The sequence below is a fragment of the Erinaceus europaeus genome, chromosome 20 (assembly GCF_950295315.1).
Source record: "Erinaceus europaeus chromosome 20, mEriEur2.1, whole genome shotgun sequence".
Lineage (NCBI taxonomy): Eukaryota > Metazoa > Chordata > Mammalia > Eulipotyphla > Erinaceidae > Erinaceus > Erinaceus europaeus.
The window spans coordinates 8,460,478-8,480,930 of record NC_080181.1 but is presented as its reverse complement, the minus strand read 5'-3'; the positions used below and the strand labels follow the sequence as shown (position 1 = coordinate 8,480,930).

Genomic DNA, 20,453 nt, shown 5'->3' with positions numbered 1-20,453 from the left:
ATCTTTGCATGGGTCCTTGTATTTTGTACTAAGTGCACTTAACCCAGTTAACCCTCTGGCTCCCCAGAGGTGATTTTTCTTTACCACTTTTTGTGAAGGATCAAAATCAAGTTGAATAATGCAGTAATTAAAAAAAAGGTATTTATAAATAACAGTGTTGTATATGATGGTAAGATGTACACAAGAGGTTTTTTTCTTCTTCTTTTTCTGAGCAAACGCTTAATAGTCCACAACATCTTATTTAGATGGAGATACAGTTTCCTTCCTTCCTTCCTTCCTTCCTTCCTTCCTTTCTTTTTAATATTTTTAAAATATTTATTTAGAAATACAACTTTCTTTTCTTTTTTAAAAAAATTAAAAAAGTTTATTTTCCCTTTTGTTGCCCTTGTTTTTTTTATTGTTGTTGTAGTTATTATTGTTGTCATTATTGATGTCATCGTTGTTAGGGCAGAGAGAAATGGAGAGAGGGAAGATGGGGAGAGAAAGACAGACACCTGCAGACCTGCTTCACCACTTGTGAAGTGATTCCCCTGTAGGTGGGGAGCTGGGGGCTCAAAGCGGGATCCATATACCGGTCCTTGAGCTTTGTGCCATGTGCATTTAACTCACTGTGCTACCGCCCAACTCCCTGAGATACAGCTTTCTTAGGGAGTTCTTCTCAATATTTAATCAGTCTGGAGTTCTTAGGTAGACCCATCAACTTCAAAATAGACCATGTACATTGTTGTGTTCTAATTTTTCAGTAAGAGAATGAGAATTTATCAATAGTATTGCTTAAAGTCACTGATTATCATAGAAATGTAAATAAGAAAACAAATGAGATACCATTTTACACCTGTGAGAATGTTGTACATTAGAAAGGACAAATAATGAGCAGTGTTGGTGAGGATGTGGGGACAAGGAGCTCTTCTTCATTATTGGTGAAACACAGATTGGGCCAACCCCTTTACAAAATATTCTGGAGACTGTTCAGAAGGCCAGAAGTGGACCTGCCCTATGATCTGGCAATTCCTTTCTTGGGGGTATATCCAAAGGAAACAAACATACTTATTCATAGAGATCCGTGTATATGTATGTTTGTAGAAGCACAGTTTATAATAGCCTAAACTTGGAAGTAACCCAATGCCTAATAACAGATGAATGGCTAAGAAAGTTATGGTTTGTGTGTACACACACACACACACACACACACACACACACACACACACACTAGAATACTACTCAGCTATTAAGAATAATGAAATAATCTCTTTTGCCTGACCTTGGATGGAGCTTGATGAAATCATGTTAAGTTGGCTAAGCCAAAATGAGAAGAATATATGCTGGATGATGTTACTCATCAGTGGAACTTAAGAAACAAAGATGAAAGGGAGAACATGAAGTGAAACTTGGACTGAGGAGGAGCTTTTGGGATCCTGGTGCATGACGATGGAAAGCACCTAAATTGTGGTGAGGGTGTCTTGCAGATGCCTGTCACGGGAGATGAGGGATTGAGTCCATATGTCAACAGTTGTACTGTAAATCATTAACCCCTGAAAGGAAGAAAGAAAAAGGAAAATAAGAAAGAAAGGGCTTATCCATTCATTTGTTAAGGGAGAGATAGAACACAGTTTTACTTAGATTTATGTGGTTCTTCGGGTTGAACTTGGAACCCCATGCTTGAATGTCCTGTACCTTACCACTGTGAAACCTTCTTGATCACAAGCAATAGGAATTCTGGGAATTTATTGAAACCTTATCTAGCAAGGCTGGACTTGTCATCATGAATCTGTACAACTTTTTTTTTCTTTCTAAAATCAGAGCACAAATAATCCATTCAGCTTATTATTTTTTAAAAGTGTTTGAATTTCTTTCCCCTAGTTGCAAGATCTTTTAAAAAATGGAGAATATGTTATACTTCTTTTTAAAAGTGTTAATTCAGATAGAGTGAAGTACTCTTCACATTGAAAGCTTCTGAACTTTGCTCATGAGCAGAAACACAAAGGAAGCTTGTGAAAGTAATGCAGATGGTGTGTTATCTACATATAGGTCTCTACTCGCTTATAGCTTAATAATCATGTGGCTACTGAAGTTGAAAAAAAGAAAAACAGTGGGACAAAATAACGATCAAAGGGGGAGGATAATTCATACTAAAACTTTTAAGACCACTTTACCAGGCTGGATCCTATAGTGTCTTTGATTCAAATGGTTCACACAAAACAAAGATGTTCCCAAGGGACAGAGTTCTTTCTGGCAATAAACTTCCAGCATAAACAGGAAGATTCTTGGACCTCATGTAAGTTTTCTTTTTTTAAATATATATTTTATTTTTATTAATATTTATTACCTTTTGTTGCCCTTGTTGTTTTATTGTTGTAGTTATTATTGTTGTATTTGATGTTGTCATTGTTGGATAGGACAGAGAGAAATGGAGAGAGGAGGGGAAGACAGAGAGGGGGAGAGAAAGACAGACACCTGCAGACCTGCTTCACCACCTGTGAAGCAACTCCCCTGCAGGTGGGGAGCTGGGGGCTCGAACTGGGATCCTTACGCCACGTCAGTCCTTGCGCTTTGCACCAAGTGCGCTTAACCCGCTGCGCTACCACCTGACTCCCTGAAAATCTTCAAACCCAAACTATTTATTGCCTTGTGCTTGTCACTTTCAGACAAGAGTCAGATTGTTTAATAAAATTTTGTTCTGGATTTAAATTAAACTTAGAAATTATTTGCCATGCCATAATAGAACTAATTAACTCTCTGAAGGAATATTGGGAAAAAGAATATGGTGGACCTATGCTTTTTTTTTTTTTTTTTTTTTCCCCTCCAGGGTTATTGTTGGAGCTCGGTGTCTGCACTACGAATTCACTGTTCCTGTGGCCTTTTTTTTTTTTTTTTTTTTTTTTTTAATTTTTTGGATAGGACAGATAGAAATTGAGAGGGAAGGGATAGAGGAGAGAGAAAGGTAGACATTTGCAGACCCGCTTCACTCCTTGTGAAGTGACCCCCCCTGCAGGTGGGAAGCTGGAGGCTTGAACTGGGATCCTTGCATGGGTACTAGTGCTTCATACTGTTTAACCCAGTGCTCCACTGCCTGACTCCCACCTGTACTATTTTGTGTCTTTACTAGTTGCTTAAAAGTTCTTTGACTCTAAGGAACTTGACAATTACATACTCATTGCTAAAGAGAGCAAAGATGGAAAGACTCTAGCTTGTTATTTCAAGAGTCATACTGCACAACAAAAATACTAGTCTCCCCAAAGTTGGAGTATTGCAAGCTTCAAAGGGACCACCCATTGTATTTCATGAGAAAAGACCAGTAAACTCAATCAGAATTGTTGGCTTTTCTTTGTAATAAAATATATAATTCATTTCATATTTCATATAGAATCAGATGGAGGGAATAAACAGTATATATATATGTATATATATATATATGCTGTATATACTATATGTATGATCAGAATAACGAATCCACTGCTCCTGGAGGCCATTTTTCCATTTTGTTGCTGTTGTTATTGTTGTTGTTATTGCTGCTGTTGTTGGACAGGACAGGGAGAAATGGAGAGAGGAGGGGAAGACAGAGAGGGGGAGAGAAAGGTAGATACCTGCAGATGTGCTTCACCACTTGTGAGGTGACCCCATGCAGGTGGGGAGCTAGGGGCTCAAACCGGGATCCTTATGCCGGTCCTTGTGCTTTGTGCCACGTGTACATAACCCTCTATGCCACTGCCCAGCCCCCTGTATTTTTAACTTTTTTCAGGGGAAACTTGATCCTGTTTTCCAAATGATGACATCAGTATACTCTGCCATCCAGAAATGTGGGAGGGCTCCTTTTTTCTCCACATCTTTGTCAATGCCTTATTATTATTCATTCTATCCACTTCCATATCCTATTTATAATAAGCCATTCCCACACATGTCAGGTGGCATGCCAGGATATATTTGATTTGTTTCTAGTAAGTACTGAAGAACGTCTTCCCACGTGACTGTTATCTTTGGCATGTCTTCTTTGGAGGACTGTCTGCTCACATATTCTCCTTTCTCTTTTGGTTATGGGATTTCAAATCTAGGAACTCAGGCGTGAGAAGTATGCACTGAACCACTGAGCTAAGTCACTGAACTTGCTCATGCTGGATTGGGGTTTTTGTTGTTGAGTTTAACACACTCTTATACATTCCTTAGATATTAAACCCATGTCAGATGCGTGGTATATAAATGTCTTCTCCTGCTCAGTATATTCTCTCATTGTTCTGCTAATAATTTTCCCCTGCTATAGAAAAGTTTTAACATTTTTAAAAAATTTAATATACTACCAATTGCTTATTTTTACTTAAATATTATTATTAATATTTTGCCATTGGAATCAAGTGTCCAAAGACATCTCTAACACTGATGTTATGGAATGTTTTTACATTTTACAGACTTTATATTTTATGCCATACCTTAATCCATTTTGAATTTTTTGTTTGTTTGTTTATGGTGTTAGTACTCCAGTTACATTCTTTTGTTTGTGATTGTTCAGTTCCTAATACCACAGGTTTAAGAGGTTTTCCTTTCTCTGAGTTTATGTTAATGGTTTCTTTGTCATGATTGAGTACTGATATATTTCCTTCCCTCCTTCCTTCTTTTTTTCTCTTGGATAGAGGGTGAGAGACAGCGGTACAGAGAGAAAGAGAAAGGAGAAGAGATATCACAGCACTGCTCTACTACTAGTAAAGCTTCTCCTGTGCAGGCAGGTATCCCATCTGATGGCTGGGCAGCCACACATGGTAAAGCATGCATGTGCTCTACCAGTGGACTCTCCCTGCTTCCTATGTATGCCTTCATTTCTGGGTCCTGTATTGGATTCCATTGCCCCAGCTGTCTGCTACTCCCACACCACATATTGTGAGTGGCAGCACACATTTCCCTCTTATTTATTTGTTTATTATTTATTTATATTGCCACCAGGTTTATGGCTATAACTGTGTGCCTGTATGACAAACTCACCTTTTCTTTGATAGAACAGAGAGAAATTGGGGGGGATTAGAGAAGGAGAGACAAAGAGGTGCTGCACTGCTTCACTGCTAGTGAAGGTTCCCCTGCAGGTGGAGTCCTTGTGCATGATAGTGTGTGTGTGCTGTACTGGATGGATCCCTGCCTAGTCCCCTCTCCGTGTTTAGCTCTAGTTTAAGAACTGAGAATAAGGCATGTTTCTGAATCAACTTCAGTGGGCTTTTAAAAAAATATAACACCCCAAACCACATTTATATTTATTTGGGTGTTTATAAATAATTGGGGCTAGGGCAGGGGAGATAGCATAATGGTTACATAAAAGACTCATACCTGAGCCTCTGAGGTTGCAGGCTCAGTCCTCTGCTCCCCCATAAATCAGAGCTGAGCAGTTGAAAGTAAAAGTAAGTATCATGAAAAATACTTTGTGGTTAAAAGTAAAAGTAAATATCATTACAAATAATTGGGACCAGGTAGAACTAAAAGCAACTGGGGGTGATGGTTTAGGATATATGTATATGTAAATTTTTTTTGTTAGTGATTTAATATTGATTTACAAAATTACTAGATTCAACTCTGTATCATTTCCATCACCAGCATTCTGAATCCCCAACACCTCCACTGTGAGCTACAGCAGTTCTCTTAAGGTTCCAGACATGGGTTAACTACTATTTCTACAACTTCTGTCTATATTTGCCCCCTATGGTTTTACCCCCTATGGTCCCACCTTCTTTTCCTTTCCAAGTCACATCTACACCTACTACTTTTCCTTTTCTCTGTCTGGGTTCTGATGGAATGCTTGTTCAGAGCCCTCTGGTCATCTGCCCCTATCAATTATCCCCTACTGGGAGGATGGATCAAAATTATTTATGGGTGCAGAGATGGAAGGTCTGGCTGATCCATACCCCCAACCTGTCTATCTCTCCCTAGTGGGTAGGACTCTGGAGAGGTGAGGTTCCAAGACATATTAGTGAGGTCATCTATCCAGGGAAGTCAGGATGGAATCATGACACATATATATTCTCCATCTGACTTTACTTTAGAAATCCAAAAGCCTAAAAATCTAAAAACTCCCAAAGGTTTTTGCTTTAGTGTCACCGAAGAGCTAAAGCCAGAGCTTGGAAGTTTTCTTTCAGGTGATGTGTGTGTGTGTGTGTGTGGGGGGGCGGGCGACATGTCTACTTTGCTGCAGGGGCTAAGTAAAAGCAGGGTAGTTTGAGGCCCCATTGCAGGATACTTAACTTGCTCCTTTCTCCTAGCCCTGACACTGATGTCAGACAAATCAGGTTTTTCAAGAGCTGCTGCAACCATGAGCATCCTTTATAATGAGCCAGTTTCTGTAAACTGGCAACTGGAGAGACGCTGTCTGTTCTTGGCTTTGAAAGCTGTTCTCTCCACTCTTCTCTTTCAAGCAGCTTTTGCAGTTAAATGCAAAAGAACCGCATATTTGGCAGGGATAAAGGGGGGCTGGGGATTATTCCCGGTTTCTCCCCAGCCAGTCCTAGCTAGAGGAGTGTGCAGAGGAGCACCACAGCGCTGGACCTGGGGCGCGGCCCGCAGGTGTCGGCGGAGCTGTCCAGCACCAGCCCGACCCGCGTAGCAACAGGGCACCGAGCAGGGGCTGCACTGGCCGGTCCTTCGCCACCTGGCCGGCGGTCTGGGCCAGCAGTGCCGCCCTCCCCTCCCCTCCCTTGCCAGGGTCTCCTTTCTAGCGGGTGGCTTGGCCTCTCCTTTCCTTGAGAACTTCGCAGTCAACTCAGAGGAAGGCAGGGAAAACACGAAGGGGACTGGAGGGCTTCCCACACCGCGCCTGGGCTTTCCGAGGGAGGGGTGTCACTGGCCGCGTCTCTGGGCAGAGGGGCCGGGCGTGCGGGTGCGGGGACCCCACACGCAGGTGCACACAGGTCCGGGCCGGGCGGTGGGCGCAGGGAGGGCGCAGAGGACAGCGACCAAGTGTGCTGGTTGCTCCTGAAATGTGGTGACAGGCGAGGCCGAGATCCCGATGAGTGCAATGGGGACACGTGACACTGGGAGGGAGAGCTGGGGGTGGGGGGTGGGATAAAGGAGCTGGAGGGAGGCGGCGGAGCCGGAGAGGCGGCAGCGGCGGGAGGGGGCGCGGGGCGCCGGCGGCGGAGCGTCCTGGGCGGGCGGCGCACAGCCCTCCCCGCGCGCCCCCGAGCGGCCCTGCGCCGGGGCGGCGCTGAAGCGGGCGGGCGGCTGCGGAGGCGGCGGCCCCAGTCACCCCGGCGGCCCCGAGCGCGGGCCCCACGCCGCCGCGGCGCCCCGAGTTCCCGCCATGAGCAGCTGGCGCGGGGGGCTGCGAGGCTCCGGGGACCCGCGCCCGGCCGAGTGTCACCGCCTCGCCCCGTGGCCCCGCTGCGCCTGACGCCGCCTCGCCCGCCACCGCGGCCGCCCGCAGCATGTCTCGGAGGAAGATCTCGTCTGAGTCCTTCAGCTCGCTGGGCTCCGACTACCTGGAGACCAGCCCCGAGGACGAGGCGGAGTGTCCCCTGGCTCGGCTCTGCTGGAACGGCAGCCGGAGCCCGCCCGCGCCTCCCCGGCCCGGCGCCGCCCGGGCCCCCGCCGCGGCCGCCGCAGCTGTAGCCTCCGCCTCCGCCTCCGCGGCGGCCGGGGCCCGCAGGGTGCAGCGCCGGCGGAGGGTCAACCTGGACTCGCTGGGCGAGAGCATCAGCCGCCTCACGGCGCCCTCGGTGAGCGGGCGGCTGGGGGTCGGGAAAGTTGGCGCCGGCGCCCGCCGGAGCGCGGAGCCCGACCGCTGGGGGGCAGCCCCGGGGCACCGACCGGACGGAAGGGGCTTTGAAGGCCGGGCGCGGAGGAGACTGCCCTCTCGGGGCCCCTGTCTCCAGGGGCGGCCCCCCAACTGCTGCTGGGGCTCCCCCGCCCCTGGCGCAGCCCCCCTCCCCCCCACGGCCTGGCGCTCTTTCACACCCACCTGTTCTCTTTCCCCCAAACTTTCGCAGTCCCTGTGTCCTGCATTTCTCACCCCCACGCCTTTCCTCTCGGTTTTCCAGCATCCCGAAGGATCCCTATCCCTTCCTGGAAACCCCTCCTCCTTTTCTTATCCCTTGGCTGTCTTGGGTCTTAGGGTGACCTCTTCGGACGTCTTTGAATTCCGCTGACTCTGCATTCTGTTAACATGCCTTATCTCAAATCTTAAACAACTGGCATGCAAATGCTTTTTTCCAGCTGCCTTCTGATGAAATCGCTAAACTTTCCTCCCCAGCCCCCATCTCCCTTTCCTGTTCGCATTTCATACTTTTTATTCACCAGGCATTGGTTAGCTCCATCTTCTTTGGGTAAACCTGACACCTGGTTTTCTAGCTCTCTCTGGTACTTTTAGCATTTGTCTTTCCTGGAGTCTTCAGTGTTTCTTCCTCATTTTTTTTCATGCCATCTCTATATAAGGCCCCTCATAAATTGCCGAATGATCAGATGTCTTCCTAGCTTTTTCTAAGCTTGTGCTCTATGTCTGTAGGGCGATTCCAGGTGCATTCTATACCCCCAGGTTCTAGGCATCCTTCCAGAACACTTGTGTCTCATTCCTTCTCAGGCATTGCCACTATCCTTGACTTTTACCATTTGCAGGAATGCCAGACCACTCTTAGTCTTTTTAAAAAATATTTATTTACTCCCTTTTGCTGCACTTGTTTTATTGTTGTAGTTATTATTGTTGTTGTTACTGATGTCGTTATCTTTCTTGATGAGCTCTGTTTTGAAGGAATCCTTTCCATTGCAGACAGAATCCAAAGGAGATTGTGTCAAACTTTCAGTCAACTTTTGTTCTCACTCTGACCTTACCTGGAACTTTCACTCCATTGAAGTTTCCAAATTGAATCTGAAGTTGATCTTATTTGATTACTCCCAAGTTCCCCCTTTGAAAGTACGCTTGCAGTTGATGGTAGGAGGCACCTCAACACAGTCCTCAAGGGATGGGGACTGGTATCAGGCACTCCTACAAGTGTCTTTGTGGCTTTTGCATAAATGCAGCCCTACCTTGACACTGAAACTGTTTTTTGATTATCATTCTTGTTCATCTTCCCTTCAGTTTGCTTTTCTGTCACTTTTTCCATTGGTAAACTAGGAAGCATGCACCCAAGGGATGGCTACTGCATGCTGCTCCTTAGTGTAATCGTTTCTCAGGAAGTATAATTTTTTTTTTTTTGGCCTCCAGGATTATCACTGGGGCGCGGTGCCTGCACTGTGAATCCACTGCTCCTGGAAGGCTATTTTTTTCCCCATTTTTGTTGTCTTTATCATAGTTGTTGTTGTTATTGTTGTTACTGCTGTCGATGTTGTTGGATAGGACAGAGAGAAATCGAGAGAGGGAGAGAAAGATAGACCTGCTTCACCTTATGTGAAGTGACCCTCCTGCAGGTGGAGAGCTGGAGGCCCGAACTGGGATCCTTAGGCTGGTCCTTGTGCTTTGTGTCATGTGTGCTTAACCTGCTGCACTACTGCCTGGCCCCCAGGAAGTATAATCTTAAGGAAATTTTAATATTGTAAAAAAAATATTTAACAAAGGACTTTACAGAAGAGTCAGTGTTCTTATGCATGGTAGTTTGTGTCAGAACACAACATTAGAGCAGTGTCACAATTCTTTGGTCTAACAGACATATGCCTAAAAAATGACATTACAAGGTAATAATTTGGGGAGAAATGAATTTTTATAATCTCAAATTTTTCTTTTTACCTAACAATCAGCATTTTCAAATTTTCAAAAAGAAATGGCATTGCCCCGGGTAATACCAGTTTAGCCTGAGACTGTCCTCGACAACTTGCACAAGTAGATAATATAAACTGACCTAATTACTGCCAAAATAATAGGGAAGAAATAATCTCTTGATTTTTACCTTTATAAGTCAGTTTTACAGGAGTGATCTAATTGACTTCATCAAATGTATTGTGAATAGGTTATCATCTTGTATAATAGACCTCTATAAATTAGTTTTGAAAGACTAGATAAAAATAGACATCAAGTCATTGGTTCAGAGAAAATATTTGAAAATAACTGTAATGATTAAATATGTGCAGTGGCTATATGTGCTTTCCACATGCTGATTGTTTTCTGTTTGAAAACTATCATAAATGCAGGTGATCTATTGTAAACATTGCAGTGTTTTAAGGCAGCTGTCAGTGACATCACACAGCATAGACAGTTATTGGCTAGCTGTGTCACCACAGGCATAGTGATACAAAGAAAATAGAGCTTATATTTGAAAGCAGTGACTTATTTCTTTGGTTTCCTCTCATTTTCTTCTATTTGGCAGACTAGAACACTACTTAAAAAAGTTCTGTTTGTTTCACTCACTTACCATGTCAGGGGGGGAAACGCTAGAAGAAGAAGAAGAAGACCATGTCAGGGTTTACATTTTGTTAACAGTTGGGGAGACTAGTTATGCTTTTTTTTTTTTTTTTCCCTCCAGTGTTATTGCTGGGCTTGGTGCCTGCACCATGAATCCACTGCTCCTGGAGGCCATTTTCCCCCCTTTAGTTGCCCTTGTTTTAGCCTCATTGTGGTTATTATTATTGCCATTGTTGATGTTGTTCGTTGTTGGATAAGACAGAGAGAAATGGAGAGAGGAGGGGAAGACAGAGAGGGGGAGAGAAAGAGACACCTGCAGACCTGCTTCACCGCCTGTGAAGCCACTCCCTTGCAGGTGGGGAGCTGGGGGCTCAAACCGGGATCCTTATGCCGGTCCTTGCACTTTGCGGCATGTGCGCTTAACCCACTGTGCCACTGCCCGACCCCCGCTTTTTTTTTTTTTTTAATAAGATCCGAATAACTTTTTAAAAAGCTCTGAGAATAGTCTTTACTAGATTTTGTGTGTGTGTGTGTGTGTGTGTGTGTGTGTGTGTGTGTGTGTGTGTGTCTGATTGTTTTGAGAGTTGTGAGCTGTCTACCATAGTAGACTTTAGGAAAAAACATTCTTGGTATAGAAGTGCCTGTTTCTCAATGACCTCACCAAAGAATGTTGTCTCATCCAGTTGTTGACTCAGTCACGATCATTTGCAGCAAGGAGAATAGAAATGAATTTAATAAATTTTAGGCTATTGCCAACTAATTGATTAGAGCTAGTGATTTGATCAGTGGAATATTCACTCACATTTTTGATATTTAAAGTCTTTTTTAGATGGAGTGATGCTGGCTATACAAATTCTGAAACTTAATAGTGTCTTAGTAAAGGTAAATTGAATTAAAGCTGACTATGAGTCCTGGTTTTCATCAACTGTCCTTGGTAACTAAATATGTGTGCATCTTTCTGCACATTCATTTCCTCGGATAATACTCAACCATACTGTAATTTACCAAAAATCCCTCCCTGTCTGGGATTCTGTAAATCTATCTATATTGTATTGTCAAGCACTAAGCCAACTTCCTTAGTGGTATAGTGAAAGACAAAATGAGCACTGAGCATGGGTGTGATAGTCGATGACAGTTGACTGCTTTCTTAAGTAGGCACATCAAAGTGATATTTCCTCCATTCAGTTTTATAACATATCTGAGAATCTACTAGGCGCTATGCAAAGTGCTGGCAATGCAAATGCCAAATAATAGTCTCAGTCTGACTTCGGAGCATATATATTTCGAGTTCTTTCATCGAGGAGGTCTTATTGAGGGAAAATGTAATTATAGTTGTTGGGGCCAGGCAGTGGTGCACCTGCTTCCATGCACACATTACCGTGCACAAGGACCTGGGTTCAAGCCCCTATTTCCCTTGTGAAGCAGGGCTGTAGGTGTGTCCCAGTCTGTATTTCTACTCCCTCCCTTCTCTAAAGTTCGCTCTGTCCTACCTAAAATAAATAAATAAAAGTTAAAAAAGATTCCAAAATCTTAAAAGGTTTTTAATTTTTAATTGTTATTATTACCCACATTGAATGATTAGGTCACTCTAATTCTGGGGCACACTGAAGATGTATAAACATTTTTATGTTACTTATCTTGAAGTAATTTAGTGCTTGGGAATTCATGGAGAAACAAGTGGGGATTTTATATCTAGGGTGAATTTAGTAACTTATTCCCTTTTACTGTTAAATGACAGTTACTTAGAACCATATCACTTTGACATCAGCTTTAGGTTTGCCTGCAGGAGAACAGCTCAGAGGCAAGGCTGTCCTAAGTTAGAGAATCATTGATTGTTACAACATTGCAGATGTTGTGGAAGGAACGCAGAAGCTATAGGGAGCTGGATGGCAGGGAAAAAAAAATACACAGAGCTGAAAGGAGGCAAATGGGGGGAGGGAAACACCTGACACACAGATTATACAAAGAACTGAGAGCACAATGAGGAGAAAAAATGGAAGGGGAGCTGGAATTCAAATAGCAAAGGTATAAAAACTGTTGTTACTTTGATAAAGGAAATTATATTGATATATACCATTTGGGAGTCGGGCGGTAGTGCAGCAGGTTAAGTGCACGTGGTGCAAAGTGCAAGGACCTGCGTAAGGATCCCAGTTTGAACCCCCGGCTCCCCATCTACAGGAGAGTCGCTTCACAGGCGGTGAAGCAGGTCTGCAGGTGTCTATCTTTCTGTCCCCCTCTCTCTCTTCCCCTCCTCTCTCCATTTCTCTTTGTCCTATCTAACAATGATGACATCAATAACAATAATAACTACAACAACTATAAAAAACAACAAGGGCAACAAAAGGGAAAATAAATATAATTTTTAAAAAAAGTCTAAGGCCATAATGACATACATTTCACTTCTGTTGAAGAAAATCAACTCTGATATGTGTAAATCATTAAACCACCATAGAATGTGATAGTGTAACTAGCATGTAAATAATGAAAAAATTACAATGTACTTGTGAGAATATTAATATCTGTTTTAATTGAAGTTATTAAAATATTGACTTGACCATCAAGGTTCTGAGCAGCAGATTCATTATGATTAGAAAATGACACAAACTATATTGTAGTAGCTTCATATTCTCCCATCTCTGGAATTTAAGTACCATACTCTAAAATGTAGTGGTTGGGGATGGGTGACAGCTTACCTGATAGTGTGAGACCCTGGACTAGAGCTCCAGCATTGCCTGGGAGCACCACACACCATAAATGGCACTAGCTCAGCTCTATGGTAGAATGGATTTGTGAATGTTCTCACTCTTTGTTTCTTCCTTTCTCAATGGATATCTCATTCTCTTTCTCTAAAATAGAGAATGAGTGAAACAAATGGTATGGCGGTGGTGGTATTATGCACGTTCAAGGTCCTGACACTGCCTACAATTTTTTCCCATGGCCGTCTGTTGATTTTCTCTACCTCACCCCACACTGCCTACAAATTTCCCATGGCCATCTGTTGATTTTCTCTACCTCATCCCTAATCACTGAGAAGCAACAAGACAAAGTTGAAAAGACTGAGGTTTTGGAGCTTGACAGACTTGCCATTTTGGGCCTCATACTAAGATGAGATCTTGGGAAAACAAATCCTACCTTCTTGGAGCCTGGACTTTTTATTTAGGAGAATAAGGATAATTATTATCTGTAGATCTGTTGTAGAAGTGGAGCAGCATTCTCTGTAAAGCTGTCTCAAAATTAGTAAATGACGGGCTCAATCAGAGATCTGTTGATTTTGACCAAGCGTGCAGATAATGCGGGACTGGCACATTACATGCCAGAAATCTTACTGGAAGAATTTATTGTTAATAGATGTTTTGTGCCCCCTCACCCCCACCAAAAAAGTAAAAAAAGGAAGAACATTGTGATAGAAGGGAGTTAATTTTGTTGTCATTGCCAAAGCAATTCATTAAACAAAGAACTGGAGTCCCAGAGGCCCAGGAGATGGTGCACCGGGTAGAATGCCAGGCTCGAGTACATAATGATCCAAATTCAGTTCCTAGCATCATATGTACCAGAGTGATGCTGTAAGTTTCTATCTCTGTGTCTCCCTGATATGCAACAAATCTTTAAACAAAACATTGGCCTCCTTCCTTGATCCCCCATTTTGACTCTCTAGCTATGACTTGTGTGTATAGAAGCATATGTAAACACTGTAGATGCAAACATTTCTTTTTTATATTTATTTTTATGTGTTTAATGAGAGAGATACAGGAAGAAAGACACACACACACACACACACACACACACACACACACACACACACACACACAGAGGCATGTACACTAAACCACTGCTCAGCTCAGCTCTGGCTTATGGTAGTGCTGGGGATTGAACCTGGGATCTCAGAGGCTTAGGCATGAAAGTCTTTTGCCTGATTGAATCATTTATTAGACTGCTGAATTCTATGTCATAATATGAAAGCCCACTTTAAATTCTGTGCAAATACAAGAATACATATTTGGTAGAAAGTGGGTATTCTACAACAAATTAGTTTTAAATTAGAAAAATGTTAGAGAGGGAGTTGGGCGGTAGCGCAGTGGGTTAAGCGCACGTGGCGCAAAGTGCAAGGGCCAGTATAAGGATCCCGGTTCGAGCCCTTGGCGCCCCACCTGCAGGGGAGTCGCTTCACAGGCGGTGAAGCAGGTCTGCAGGTGTCTGTCTTTCTCTCCCCCCCCGTCTTCCCCTCTTCTTTCCATTTCTTTCTGTAGTATCCAGCAACAGACATCAATAACAATAACAATAACTACAACAACAAAACAACAAGGGCAACAAAAGGGAATAAATATTTTAAAAATAGAAAAATGTTAGAGAAACAAGAAATTGCTTATTTCATTTGGGAATTTCAAGTTTTCATTGCATTCTGCCCATGGTGTATGTATGTTCACTCTGTAAGATGCAACATCATCCAGCTAGTAGCATCTATCTTTAGTGTATAGCTCAGCTGTTAGGCATTTATTTTTTTACTTTTCCTGTCATGTTTATTGCTGGGGTTCTATACCTGCACAGTTACTAACCAGTTTAAAATTTACTCGCACCTGACATTTAAAACAAAACTTGAGAATGAAGTGATGCTTAAGGAAACAGATAGAATAGTATCCTCTTGCTGAAGCTCTTTGGGCAGTCCACTTATATTTCAAGAAGAGGGTAAATATGATGACTCTCTTCCAATCAGTCTCCTATATAAGACTGCTTATACTTCTGCACGGTTCTCTCTCAAGTGAGAGGAATGTTTGCCAGCAAGTAGACTACTATTACTAAAAGTTCACTAAGAGACAACATGACATAGTCATGCTCTTGAAATATTTCAGGACAACACCTAAAGTACAACTGTGTGCTGCAAATTTAGATAACCTCGTAAGATCTAAAATTCCAGGATAAGATGATGTAGGCTTTAGAGGAGCTGGAGATAGCTCAGGCTTGAGATTTGCTTTGGGGAATTAAGAGAGTGAGTGCTCTCATAGATTCAGCAGTGAGAAATCATTTCCTGTACAGGCTTTATTTGCAGTGCCTTCAACAGGTCTTTATTTAACCTAATGTCTATCAGTCTTTAGTGGAAACAAGAAGTAACCGGAGAAAATGTTTAGTGGTGCTTTCTCAGAAGGACTGGTCTGATGGGTTGAAGGTAGGGACTGGATTCTGCAATGAAACAAAACTCCTGTGAGGCACAACAAAGCTGTGCCTGACTGGATGGAATGCCACGCCTTCAGGTTCATCTGTCTAGGCTCAGTGAACTTCAGTTATGCCTTGCTTATCTGAGATGAGTGTATTCTAAGCAGTCATTGCTCCAGTTAGAGGGAACAAAGTTGGAAAAAGACAACCCCATGGCTGCATCTTTTGTGATCAAAGCAGGGAGGTGCTTAAGGCTTCACTGTCTGTAGCTTTAATTATATCTGCACTCTTCATTCATTATATATATATATATATATATATATATATAACCTTTTTTCCTTTTTGTTGCCCTTGTTGTTTGTTGTTGCCGTTATTATTGTTGTTAGTATTACTGTTGTATAGGACAGAGAGTAATGGAGAGAGGAGGGGAAGACAGAGAAGGGGAGAAAAAGACAAACACCGCCTGTGAAGCGACACCCCTGAAACTGGGCAGCTGGGGGCTCGAACTGGGATTCCTACGCTGGTCCTTGCGCTTTGCGCCATGTGCTCTTTAAAAAAAATTTTTTTTAACATTTATTTTCCCTTTTGTTGCCCTTGTTTAACATTGTTGTCGTTATTGATGTCGTTGTTGGATAGGACAGAGAGAAATGGAGAGAGGAGGGGAAGACAGAGAGGGGGAGAGAAAGATAGACACCTGCAGACCTGCTTCACTACTTGTGAAGCGACTCCCCTGCAGGTGGGGAGCTGGGGCCTCGAACTGGGATGCTTATGCTGGTCCTTGCACTTTGTGCCATGTGCTCTTAACCCACTGTGCCCTCTTCCCATATTTTTAAAGAATGCTTTGTTAATTCCCTTGCTAATGTTCAGTTGGTCACATGTTATTGTTTTAAGTGTTCTGTGGCCTTCTCCCTCAGAAGAAAGAAATGATAATTCAAACAATGTTGGGGATGGTGGAGAATTGTGAGAGTTATTTTGATCTTTTTTTTTTTTTTTAATCTTTTTTAAAAATATTTTATTTATTCCCTTTTTGCCCTTGTTGTTTTATTGTTGTAGTTATTATTGTTGTTGTCATTGTTGGATAGGACAGAGAGAAATGGAGAGAGGAGGGGAAGACAGAGAGGAAGAGAGAAAGATAGACACCTGCAGACCTGCTTCATCGCCTGTGAAGCGACTCCCCTGCAGGTGGGGAGCTGGGGTTCGAACAGGGATCCTTATGCTGGTCCTTGTGCTTTGCGCCACCTGCGCTTAACCCGCTGCACTACAGCCCGACTCCCAGGGTCATTTTGATCTTAACATTACTTAATGTGCCTTTGACCAAGATGGACAGAGGAGCCATCACATACTCCACCTACTGGTGCCTTTTTGTACAACAACTTAAATTCAACAGATTTCAGAAAGGTGAAGGAAAAATGAAACAAACAAACAACAAAAACCCTCTTCCAATCTACCTGCAAGGTTTTTTTCTTTCCTAGAAAGGAGGCAGCTATAAATTCAGTCATCAGAGGTGTACATCAATCCCCCAAATTATGCCAGGTTATAGCAAGTATAATGATGGTTGTTAATATTTACATCCTTCTTCTTCTTCTAGCGTTTGCCCTTCTTCCGTAGCCAGTCAACAGTGTCAGGTTGAGCCTGATGTAAAGTTTCGAGACCTCCTTTGAATCTGGAGAGGTGGCAGTCGTTGACCATGTGGGTCATAGTCTGTCTGTAGCTGCAGGGGCAGTTCGGGTTGTCTCTGGCTCCCCAGTGATGGAACATAGCAGCGCACCGGCCATGGCCTGTTCGATAGCGATTGAGGAGGGCCCAGTCATAACGTGCTAGGTCAAAGCCGGGTTGACGCTTGCAGGGGTCTGTGATGAGGTGTTTGCTCTTTACCTCACTCTTTACCTTTACATCCTTAGCCAATCTGTCTCTCACTCAGCAACTGAGTCGAGCTCTCCAAATAAATAGCCATTCAACATTTGAAGAAACTTTCATTTACAGACTGCTCTAGAACCAGTCCACCATGAGGTAAAACTCTATAAATTCTGATGTTACCTTAATACCAAGTCCACTTGACTCATTGAACTATTTTTGTTGTGTTTGAGTATGCTGTGCCCAGTGGAGGAAAAAAAAATGTTTTGAAACATCCTTCTTTTCCTTATTGCTTTATGCCTATACTTCTTTGTGAATAAACCTTTTGAATTAATATTGGGACAGAATGACCTTTCTGATTAATTTCACATACATCACAACAATAGTGTTTATTTTCCCTTTTGTTGCCCTTGTTATCTTTTTATTGTTGTTGTAGTTACTATTGTTGTTATTGATGTCGTCATTGTTGGATAGGACAGAGAGAAATGGAGAGAGGAGGGGAAGACAGAGAGAGGGAGAGAAAGATAAACACCTGCAGACCTGCTTCACCGCTTGTGAAGCGACTCCCCTGCAGGTAGAGAGCCGCTATAGGACTTACTGTGTAAAACCATGGTTTTTGGCTTATCATGTCTTGTTGAGATAGTAATATCTGCATAGGAGAAAATCTAATTTATAAAGGCACTCAATAAATGTTAGGAGGATGAATAAATGATTGAATAAATCTTCTTGTAGTTTGTGGTACATCTGTGGTATAAATACTGCAGTCTGATTTTTGCTCTAATTTGTCTCTGGAGATCTAATTCCTTTGTCTCTGAAATTATATATTATAATATATCTGTCTCCTGTCAGGGTAATTACATAATAGAGTTTGAACAGTTAATTGAAGACATTGTGTTTACTACTCTAAGTTGTTGTTATTACTGTGCTGTTTCTCTGCTTTCTTGAGGACCATACCATTCATTCAGTTTCCTTAATTCTTCATTTTAGGAAAAGAATATATTTTAGGGGGCCTGGAATTAGCACACTAGGTTAAGCGCACACAGTCTAAAGCACAAAGATTGGTACAAGAATCCCGGTTCGAGCCCCTGCCTCCCCACCTGCAGAGGGATCGCTTCACAAGTGGTGAAGCAGGTCTGCAGGTCTCTCTCTCCCTTTCTCTCTCTCTCTCTCCCTATCTCTGTCTTCCCCTTTTCTCTCTCAGTATCTCTCTGTCCTACCCAACAACAGCAGCAATAGCAACAATACAGTAATAACAACAACAAAATGGAAAAAATGGCCTCCAGGAGCAGTGGATTTGAAGTGCAGGCACTGCACCCCAGTGATAAGCCTGGAGGCAAAAAGAAAAAAGCACATTTAGAGTCAGACACTAACTCCTGTAGTTATTCAGTGCACTGTTGGTAAGATTCTTCAAGATTTATCTGCTTCTTAGCTATAAAATGAGGGTAACTAGTATAGGATTATGACAATCAAAAGATTGATGCATAGTACAGTATTTGGAATACAATAAATTGTTACTATGTGTATCTATAACTGAAAAGAGGTAGAAAAAGACAACAGTTTATCTGTTAATTTTAATACCTCCAATCACAATATTTTGAAAAACCTCTAAATATCTCTTTTCTTTATGCTTCTTGCATTCTCATACTTTTCTTATTTTGGGGAAATACTTAAAATTTTTTGAGTGTACAGTATTTCTTGGTTATTCTACTTGTCTAGATTGCTTACAAGGATGGTCCACTGAAAAATCTTAATAACAGTTGCAGTCTTACTGCATGTATTGAGCATGTGAGCACTTACCAATTCTATATATATTTTATATATGTTATATATATATATGTTAAATATGAACATTAAATGAGGTATTCAGACAGACATTTGGGTAACATAATTCTTGTTTTAAAAGTGTAAAATCAAGTGTCTGGGTAGTGTCACACCTGGTAGAGCACACATGCTGTCATGTGCAGGGGCTTGGCTTCAAGTCCCCTTCTCCACCTGTAAGGGGAAGCTTCCAAGATGAGGAGTAGTGTTTCAGGTACTCCCTTCCTCTCTTTCTTTCTTATTTCCACCCACTCTCATTTTCTCTCTGTCTCTGTCAACAAAAGAAAGGAAAAAATTGGCCAGCAGGAGTTGGTGGTTTATTGTGCAGCATCAAGCCCCAGCCTTAACTCTGTTGCCAAAATAAAAAAGAAAAGAAGAGAAAAAGAAAAGAAAATATAATAATACAAATTCAGAGATCCAGTCTACCAGTAGTTCAGCTAATAGAACCCATACATTACCATGCATGAAAATCCTGGTTTAATCTTCTGGTTCCCACCTGCAGGGGTAAGTTCCATGAACAGTGGAGCATTGTTGCAGGAATATCTTCCTTTCTGTCTCTTTCACCTCTATAAAGAATAGAACAAGGGAAAAACAAAAACAAAAAAACCTCTAGAAACATTGGAGTCGTTATGCAAGCCTCAAGCCCCAAGCCCCAGAGATAACCCCAGTGACCAAAAAAAGTCATATTTAACCATGTAGCAGGGTGGTGACTCAGCAGACATAGCACAGAGGCCCTGCGTTTAGTCCCTAGCACCTGCCCCATCTCACTCTCTGTCTCATCCTTCACCTTTTCATAAGTCATGACATCACGTTGAAACCATGAACAAAGAGTGGATCTGTAAAAAAGAAAACAGTTAAAATTATAATGATAAATAACAACAACAATAACTACAACAACAATAAAAAACAAGGGCAACAAAAGGGAAAATAAATAAAAATAATAAAGATTTTTAAAAAGATAATTAAAATATTAAAAAAATTTATAATGATGAAGACAATGATAAATTGTCCAGCCCTTATTATGTATCAGACACTGTAATAAGTGCTCTAAGTTTATTCCTTTCTGTACAACAGTGTTGTCCCATGCTCTACAAGGTGGCAGGCGCCTCCCTCTCTCTGCTCTTACCTGGAGACACTCTTCCCTACACTCACAGTTCTACCACCATAGGACTCTAGCCTTGTGTTTGGGGTGCCCTTGCATCACTTTAATGTAAGCTGAACAGGGACAGCAGCCTCTCCTAGGTTGCTCAGAGTCATCCTGGCTAGACTTAGGTTTCTCAGTACAGTTTAGCTGACAGAATAATAGGTGTCATTTTGAGACAAGTCTTAGCACTGGCAA

General features: G+C 42.4%; 1 protein-coding gene across 1 annotated transcript in view; it reads left to right on the top strand.

The window, feature by feature from the left end:
- Positions 1-7,386: 7,386 nt before the first annotated feature.
- The window catches only part of GUCY1A2 (guanylate cyclase 1 soluble subunit alpha 2), a 204,435-nt gene continuing 191,368 nt past the window's right edge, over positions 7,387-20,453 (top strand). Inside the window, exon 1 of the mRNA XM_007520679.3 lies at positions 7,387-7,682. Within this exon, the coding sequence (XP_007520741.2) occupies positions 7,392-7,682 (291 nt within the window). The 5' untranslated portion in view covers positions 7,387-7,391. The remainder of the gene's footprint in view (positions 7,683-20,453) is intronic.